This window comes from Babylonia areolata, chromosome 12 (genome assembly GCF_041734735.1).
Source record: "Babylonia areolata isolate BAREFJ2019XMU chromosome 12, ASM4173473v1, whole genome shotgun sequence".
NCBI lineage: Eukaryota > Metazoa > Mollusca > Gastropoda > Neogastropoda > Buccinidae > Babylonia > Babylonia areolata.
In genome coordinates this window covers 36,691,179-36,701,178 of record NC_134887.1, presented here as the reverse complement: position 1 = coordinate 36,701,178, position 10,000 = coordinate 36,691,179, and the positions used below count along the sequence as shown (strand labels likewise).

General features: G+C 41.2%; 1 protein-coding gene across 1 annotated transcript; it reads right to left on the bottom strand.

Annotated features, from left to right (window-relative positions):
* Positions 1–4,358: 4,358 nt before the first annotated feature.
* LOC143287917 (uncharacterized) lies at positions 4,359–9,975 on the bottom strand. Its single transcript, XM_076596159.1, has 2 exons — positions 8,895–9,975; positions 4,359–4,611 (listed from the first exon to the last, which is right to left on the bottom strand). Exons 1-2 carry the CDS (start codon positions 9,569–9,571, stop codon positions 4,359–4,361), a joined length of 930 nt encoding a protein of 309 aa, XP_076452274.1. The 5' UTR covers positions 9,572–9,975.
* Positions 9,976–10,000: the final 25 nt, after the last annotated feature.

Genomic DNA, 10,000 nt, shown 5'->3' with positions numbered 1-10,000 from the left:
TACGTGAGTTAATTAAAATTTGTCCTGAATGTTGACAAAATGAATATTCAACCAGCTAAACCATGGTCAGTTTTTTTGTTTTTTTTTGTTGTTGTTGTTGTTGTTGTTGTTGTTGTTGTTGTTGTTATTTTTCGATATCCTTAAAGGAGGCAAGAAAGTCGATTTATCTGTAAGAAAAGTGATTGAATTTGCAAAATTAATGTTGTTTAGTTACTCTTTTGGGGGTAAAAAGACGTTTGTGCTTTCTCAGCTTCTGTGTGGCGCTGTTGTGCATTTGGAAATGTTTATTCTGGGCATGAAACCATTATTTTGTAGTAGTCCGCCAATAGGGGTGAAAGAATTATCGAAAGTCGAAAAGTGTGTGTGTATGTGTGAGAGTGTCTGTGTGTGAGGACGTGTAAATGTGTGTGTGTGTGTGTGTGTGTGTGTGTGTGTGTGTGTGTGTGTGTCTGTGTCTGTGTGTGTGTCTGTGTGTCTGTGTGACAAACGGGTTTTTCGTGTGGGATTCGGATTGCTTACCACGAGAGAGATCATGCCTTCGAAGGAGAAACAGTAATATAAACAAAGGGGGGGAATCATTATATCGGCAGGACAGCATGCATATAATTGTTATAGTCATGGATACATGAATGGTAATTTGTGACATTTATAACACTAAACAGAGGAGAATAAGAAATGAGAGATGTAAGGGGACAGATAGAGAGAGACAGAGAGAGAGAGAGAGAGAGAGAGAGAGAGAGAGAGAGAAGAGACAGAGAGAGAGAGAGAGAAGAGACAGAGAGAGAGAGAAGAGATTAGAGAGAGAGATAGAAGAGACACAGAGAGAGAGAGAGAGAGAGAGAGAGAGAGAGAGAGAGAGAGAGAGAGAAGAGACACAGAGACAGAGAGAGTGAAAAAAACAAGAAAGTAGTAGTAGTAGTAGTAGTAGTAGTAGTAGTTTTCGTCGTCGTAGTAGTAGCAGCAGTAGTAGTAGTAGCAGCAGCAGTAGTAGCAGGAGCAGCAGCAGCAGTAGTAGTAGTAGTAGCAGCAGCAACAGCAACAGAATATCGCCACAGCACAAGCCAGACTTTTATATATCTATCTATCTATCTATCTATCTATCTATCTATCTATCTATCTATCTATCTATATATATATATTTTTTTTTTCAGAACTTTGCCAGATAAGAGGCAACCTTTCTGGTTGGGTTTCTTCACCTGCACTCAGCTGCTAAGTGCAACGTTGCTGCAGCACACGACGCGACACAACACGACACGACCCGACACGACACGAGACCTCTCTCGAAGTTTATCGTCTCATCATCAGTCTGAAACACTTCATGGAGACTGATGAGACTGACTAGATAAGATAAGATAATAATAACTTTATTATCTCCAACTGGAGAAATTTGGTCAGGTGCATTATCACAACATAGACAAGTAAACAACATGGGGACCATAACTGTAAAAGTTAACAACAGCTTTTACGAATATTACTGACGAAGATACAAATGTAAAAAAAAAAAAAAAAAAAAAAATCACATACACCGTTTCATACATACATCCACACATTGCAGGTAATAACTAGTATTCTTAATGTAAAAAACAGAAAGAATTAAGAAACATTATTTGAATATAATTATAAACATAGCCTACTATACTGCACATTGATTATAATAGACAGATAAGATAAGAATAAAGATAAATTGCGGAAAACCGCAACCAGATAATCAGCACACACCCGCACCCACCCACCCCCCACACGCGGATTACTTGATTAAACAAGAGTAATAAACATATGTTCTCAAATAAAAGCATTTCACATATTCGCTTTTAAAAACATTGCAATTAATTATTACATCGTAATTATTAACAGAAATATATTTAGAATATGGACGTTAGCATGTGAGATTGAGATGTGTGTGTGTGTGGGGGGGGGGTGAGGGGGGGGAGGGGGTGGGCGTGTGTGTGTGTGTGTGTGTGTGTGTGTGTGTGTGTGTGTGTGTTGTACTTGATAGGCAATCGTGTCCATCTGAGCCGGCGACAATGTGTGCAGGCGCAAGCATGGCGACCACAAAAGAGCATGACTGTGTTGGACTTGACCGCTGATTTCTTTGTCCTTAACTCACTCAGTACGACCAGTCCTCTCTTCTCCTCAACACAGACCCCTCGGATGTCCAGTGGGTGTCTCAATGACCCAACCTTTAGCTTCCGTCGTCAGAATTGTGGTATTCTTTGTCAACATTCACCTCTTCAGTATAAGAGCCTTCCGCTTGCAATATTTTGATGATGGTAATTGGGCTGAAACGCTGTTAACGTCGTCTCTTTCAGTTCGCCGTTCGTATGGAGAGAGTTAAAGTGAAGTTTGTAATACGGAAGAGGAGGAGGAAAAAGAAGAAGAAGAAGAAGCAGAAGAAGATGATGATGATGATGATGATGATGAAGATGATGACGATGACGATGAAGAAGAAGAAGAAGATGGTGATGATGATGATGATGATGAAGACGACGACGACGACGATGAAGAAGAAGAAGGAAAAGATGACGAAGAAGAAGAAGAAGAAGAAGAAGAAGAAGAAGAAGAAGAAGAAGAAGAAGAAGAAGATGATGATGATGATGATGATGATGATGATGAAGTAGATGATAATGATGATGATGATGATGAAGAAGAAGAAGAAGAAGAAGAAGAAGAAGTTCTGGATATCTATATCATCCCCAAAGGACGTGCAGTGCCAGAGGTTTGGAGATAGTCTGCTTTTTGTGAAGTGGTCCTTATTTTATTTTATTTTATTTAGCTATTTATTTATTTATTTATTCATTCATTTATTTTTGTGAGGTGCGTGAGTCTGTGGGCGTAGCGAAGGGTGTGGAGGGAGCATGCACGTCTCCCTTGATTTAAGGTGATACATCACACAGCAACTGACGTGGCTTCCTGAAAATTGTAGGCGGAAGTGGACTTGGCTGGTGGTCTGCGTGCGTGGCAGTTTCCTGTGGGATGAGTAGGAGGAGGGCTTTCCAAGGTCTGTCTGTTTGTCTGTCTGTCTGTCTGTCTGTCTGTCTCACTGTGTGTCTGTCTGTCTCTCTGTCCGTCTGTCTGTATGTATGTATGTATGTACGTATATCTGTCTGTCTGTTTCAACACCTCTCTCTCTCTCTCTGATCCTTGAATAAAAATTAATTTAAATAAAAAACGTTTTGAGTTCTGAGTTCTGAGTTCTTGTGTGTGTGTGTGTGTCTGTGTATGTGTGTCTGGCCAATGGCCCAAAACGAAGGGAACTGTGTCTTTATGTCCACCCATCACCCCTTTACCCCATCCCCGCACCCACTCCTTTTCTCCACTCCACCCCCACACATCCCCGCCACCACTACCCCTCTCCAGAGCCTACCCCCCACCCCCACCCCCACCCCACCACACCCCGACACACACACACACACACACACACACACACACACACACACACACACACACACACACACACACACACTAATATCACTTAAATTGGAAGACGTTAAACTGAAGACACACACACACACACACACACACACACACACACACACACACACACACACACACACACACACACACACACACACACACACACTATATGTAGGAGGAATAATGTGCAATATGCATGATGAATGTACAATGGAATATGTCTAATGCCAACGTCCATATTCTAAATATATTTCTGTTAATAATTACGATGTAATAATTAATTGCAATGTTTTAAAAGCGAATATGTGAAACGCTTTAATTTGAGAACATATGTTTATTACTCCTGTTTAAGCAAGTAATCTGCGTGTGTGGGGTGGGTGGGTGCGGGTGTGTGCTGATTATCTGGTTGTGGTTTTCCGCAATTTATCTCTATTCTTATCTTATCTGTCTATTATAATCAATGTGCAATATAGTAGGCTGTGCTTATAATTATATTCAAAATAATGTTTGTTAATTCTTTCTGTTTTTACATTAAGAATACTAGTTATTACCTGCAGTGTGTAGATGTATGTATGAAACGGCGTCTTTTTTTTTTACATTTGTGTCTTCGTAATATTCGTAAAAGCTGTTGTTGACTTTTACAGTTATGGTCCCCATGTTGCTTACTTGTCCATGTTGTGATAATGCACCAGACCAAATTTCTCCAGTTGGGGATAATAAAGTTATTCTTATTCTTATTCTTACACACACACACACACACACACACACACACACACACACACACACACACACACACACACACACACAGAGTCACAAACACACACACACACACATACACGCACACACACACACAGAGTCACACACACACACACAGAGTCACACAGAGAGTCACACACACACACACACACACACACACACACACCTCTCTCACACCCCCTTAGCCCTCACCTGGAAGCGAAGAAGAAGTAGATGAGGAAGTTGACGCTGGAGTTGGCCACCTGCAAGAGGTCACCCGCACCCAAGGCGACGAGGATGCAAGTCCAGCCGCACCCGCTGGTGGTACGCTTGTCCTTGACGATCACGTGTAGCAAGTGCACGGTGACGGCCACGGGACAGGCAAGGAAGGAGCAGCCGGCGATGCTCAGCACTGCCAGGGTCGTCCTCTTGTGCTTGGTCTTGGTCTGGTGCCTTGGAGAGCTAGGGAAAACAAACAAAACAAAAACCCTGTAAAAGAGGAGGGTGGGGAGGAGGAGGAGGAGGAGGTGCAGGAGGAGGAGGAGGAGGAGAGAGAGGAGGAGGAGGGGAGAGAGGAAGAGGAGAGAGAGGAGGAGGAGGAGGAGAAAGAGGAGTAGGAGGAGGAGGAGGGGCGGAGGAGTAGGGAAAGCAGGAGGAGGAGCAGGAGAAGAAGAAGAAGAAGAAGATTGATTGATTGAATCTTTAATGGGTAAAGAATTAGGCACAGTAAAGGCCTTTTTACAATTCTGCCCATTTAACGACATAAAAAATAAAGAACGAACGACACAAAACATAAAAATAAAGAAATAAACTGAAATAAAATAAAATAATAAGAACGACGAATAAGAATAGGAACTTGAATAGTCTATTAAAGGTAACAAAGCGATGAAAAACTGGAACAATAGGTACATTACATGTACATAGGTACTTACACACACACACACGCACACACACACACACACACACACACACACACACACACACACACACACACACACACACACACACACTTATAAAACAAGCAACAAAGACATACGTACACATTCACGCCCACACACTCAAACACACACAAACACACACACGCACTTACTGTTCACACATACACATACATTCAATTTTTCATTCATCATGGCATGGCAGCTAGTGGACTGAGTATAAGCAAGCATTTGCAAAGAAGAAGAAGAAGAAGAAGAAGAAGAAGAAGGAGCAGGAGAAGAAGAAGAAGAAGGAGCAGGAGAAGGAGGAGGAGGAGAAGGAGGAGGAGGAAGACGGGAGGAGGAGGAGTAGGGGGGGGGGGGGAGGAGGGGAGAGAGGAAGAAGAGAAAGAGGAGTAGGATGATGAGGAGGAGGAGGGGGGGGGGGGGGGGGGTAGAGAAAGTAGGAGGAAGAGAAGCAAATCTCTTTCTCTCTCTCTCTCTCTCTCTCTCTCTCTCTCTCTCTCTCTCTCTCTCTCTCAATGGTTGTGTGTATGCAAACCTTATGTAGCTTTACCCAACGACAGTACATCGCTTTCTGACTCTGCACTGAAGACAAACTGCTGATTAACTCACTCAGTACGGCCAGTCCTCTCTTCTCCTCTACACAGACCCCTCGGATGTCCAGTGGGTGTCTGAATGACCCAACCTTTAGCTTCCGTCGTCAGAATTGTGGTATTCTTTGTCAACATTCACCTCTTCAGTGCAAGAGCCTTCCGCTTGCAATATTTTGATGGTGGTAATTCGGGTGAAACGCTGTTAACGTCGTCTCTTTCGCCGTTCGTATGGATAGAGTTAACAAATACAAACTAAGTGAGATATTTCCTTGACTGCAGATCACAGGCATGGCCATCTAACAACAGCGTCACTCCAAGAGAGAGACAACTGAATGATTTTGTCGTTTGCTAGCAGACAGATCCGTTGAGTGATGTCTCGTACTATCATTTAGATGTCTCGTAACTATCAGTTAGATGTCTCGTACTATCAGTTAGATATCTCGTAACTATCAGTTAGATATCTCGTAACTATCAGTTAGATGTCTCGTACTATCAGTTAGATGTCTCGTACTATCAGTTAGATATCTCGTAACTATCAGTTAGATGTCTCGTAACTATCAGTTAGATGTCTTGTACTATCATTTAGATGTCTCGTAACTATCAGTTAGATGTCTTGTACTATCATTTAGATGTCTGGTACTATCAGTATGTCTCGTAACTATCAGTTAGATGTCTCGTACTATCAGTTAGGTGTCTGGTACTATCAGTTAGATGTCTGGTACTATCAGTTAGATATCTCGTAACTATCAGATGTCTCGTACTATCAGTATGTCTCGTAACTATCAGTTAGATATCTCGTACTATCAGTTAGATGTCTCCTACTATCATTTAGATGTCTTGTACTATCAGTTACATGTCTCGTAACTATCAGTTAGATATCTCGTAACTATCGGTTAGATGTCTGGTAACTATCAGTATGTCTCGTAACTATCAGTTAGATGTCTCGTACTATCAGTTAGATGTCTCGTAACTATCAGTTAGATGTCTCGTAACTATCAGTTAGATGTCTCGTACTATCAGTTAGATGTCTCGTAACTATCAGTTAGATGTCTCGTACTATCAGTTAGATGTCTTGTACTATCAGTTAGATGTCTCGTAACTATCAGTTAGATGTCTCGTACTATCAGTTAGATGTCTCGTACTATCAGTTAGATGTCTCGTACTATCAGTTAGATGTCTCGTAACTATCAGTTAGATGTCTCCTAACTATCAGTTAGATGTCTCGTAACTATCAGTTAGATGTCTCGTACTATCAGTTAGATGTCTCGTACTGTCAGTTAGATGTCTCCTAACTATCAGTTAGATGTCTCGTAACTATCAGTTAGATGTCTCGTACTATCAGTTAGATGTCTCGTAACTATCAGTTAGATGTCTCCTAACTATCAGTTAGATGTCTCGTAATTATCATTTAGATGTCTCGTAACTATCAGTTAGATATCTCGTAACTATCAGTTAGATGCTTCGTACTATCAGTTAGATGTCTCGTAACTATCATTTAGATGTCTCGTACTATCAGTTAGATGTCTCGTACTATCAGTTAGATGTCTCGTAACTATCAGTTAGATGTCTCGTAACTATCAGTTAGATGTCTCGTAACTATCAGTTAGATATCTCGTAACTATCAGTTAGATATCTCGTAACTATCAGTTAGATGTCTCGTACTATCAGTTAGATGTCTCGTACTATCAGTTAGATGTCTCGTAACTATCAGTTAGATGTCTCGTACTATCATTTAGATGTCTCGTAACTATCAGTTAGATGTCTCGTACTATCAGTTAGATGTCTCGTAACTATCAGTTAGATGTCTCGTACTATCATTTAGATGTCTTGTACTATCATTTAGATGTCTTGTACTATCAGTTAGATATCTTGTAACTATCAGTTAGATGTCTCGTACTATCAGTTAGATGTCTCGTACTATCAGTTAGATGTCTCGTAACTATCAGTTAGATGTCTCGTACTATCAGTTAGATGTCTCGTACTATCAGTTAGATGTCTCGTAACTATCAGTTAGATATCTCGTAACTATCAGTTAGATATCTCGTAACTATCAGTTAGATATCTCGTACTATCAGTTAGATGTCTCGTACTATCAGTAAGATGTCTCGTACTATCATTTAGATGTCTCGTAACTATCAGTTAGATGTCTCGTACTATCATTTACATGTCTCGTAACTATCAGTTAGATGTCTCCTAACTATCAGTTAGATGTCTCGTAACTATCAGTTAGATGTCTCGTAACTATCATTTAGATGTCTTGTACTATCATTTAGATGTCTCGTACTATCATTTACATGTCTTGTACTATCATTTACATGTCTCGTAACTATCAGTTAGATATCTCGTAACTATCAGTTAGATATCTCGTACTATCAGTTAGATGTCTTGTACTATCATTTAGATGTCTTGTACTATCAGTTAGATATCCCGTAACTATCAGTTAGATGTCTCGTACTATCAGTTAGATGTCTCGTAACTATCAGATGTCTCGTACTATCAGTTAGATGTCTTGTACTATCAGTTACATGTCTCGTAACTATCAGATGTCTCGTACTATCAGTCAGATGTCTCGTACTATCAGTCAGATGTCTCGTAACTATCAGTTAGATGTACTCAGTTTCAGTTTCAGTTTCAGTAGCTCAAGGTGGCGTCACTGCGTTCGGACAAATCCATATACGCTACACCACATCTGCCAAACAGATGCCTGACCAGCAGCGTAACCCAACGCGCTTAGTCAGGCCTTGAGGAAAAAAAAAAAATAATAGAAAAATATTTTAAAAAATATTAAAAAAAATAAATAAATAAAGGTGAATAAATAATAGATAAGCTTACATAAATAAATAAATAATAATTATAATATAAAAAGTTAATAATAATAATAATAATAATAATAATAAATAAATAAATAAATAAATAAATAAATAAATAAATAAATAAATAAATAAATAAATAAATAAGACAACAATGATGATAAATAAGCAAATAAATGTAAAACATGAAGACACACATTCACACATACACCTACACATGCATAACAGATATGCACCAAGCATGCAGTTTCACAGATATGAAAGCACAGTCAAATATAAACGTACATGAGCTCCAACACACACACACACACACACACACACACTACCTTGCACCTCCTCTAGATGTACTATCAGTTAGATGTCTCGTACTATCCATAAAATGTGTCTACACGGTCAGCACATACCCTTTGTGCATGAAGGTGATCCTCAGCAGGCCGATGCTGAACGCCAGCAGCACCAAGTTGGGCAGGACCAGCCCCACCACATGCAGAACCACATCCATCAGGACATACCCCTGCGTGTGTGGCTTGAACGTGGTCACCATCACAATCACCAAGGCAGTGAGCAGGCCGCACCACGTCCCCACCGCCCCACACGCCATCCACACGTGACCCCGGGTCACACGCTGGCCCAGCTGAGCCCTGGCCACAGCCAGCCATCGGAAGACCCCGGTGATCATGGTGATGGAGACAGACAGGGTCTGGAAGAGGTACAGTATGGGAAGGAGACAAACTTCAATGGTATAGGTCAGCTGGTGCTTGTAGTACAGGCCAGCACGAACAGCGGACACCAAGAGGAAGGCGTTGTCCACAAGCCCCAGGCACTGGAAGAGTAGAACCACATAGTTGTATTTCCTGTTGGCGTTCCAGGCCCACACTGACATCGTGTTGCCTGCCAGTCCCAGGATACACACGGGGATGACTGCCGCTACCAGCATCCATTTTAAAATCTGATCCCCTCTGTTGAAATCATGAAAACTGGGATGGGCAGCGTCAAAGTTGTCATTGAAGGTGTAATTGTAGTCGTAGGTGTAGTTTTTGTAGTCATAACCATAATAATAATCGTAATTATAGTATTCCATCGTGCGGAAATGGTCGGAAATAACTGATGTTTGACTGGTTCTTGGAAACGGATATTCATTAAGGAATCAGAACGAAGTCGAAGCAGACGGTAAATTGTAAAATGTGTGTGGTGAGAAGGCTTCGAAGTGGAGGCGGTTCGCGAACCGTTCGCAATAATTACAGGCTGTTCGCAATTCGGCAGTCTTGCAGACACTGTCGAGGTTGGTATCCTTCTCCTTTTGTAAGACTCGTTGCCTGGTCCTAGAATGCGAGTGCGGACTTCAGTCACGAATGGCAAAATCAACAGTCATTCAATGTCAGTAGTCTATTTGAAGTGATGTCAGTGACGCAGAAGAAACTCTCTCTCCCTCTCTCTCTTTCTCTCTCTGCAGTGGTGGTGGCACGACACACAAACAGGCAGGCGTACAAGAGCCAGAAAATGGAAGCAA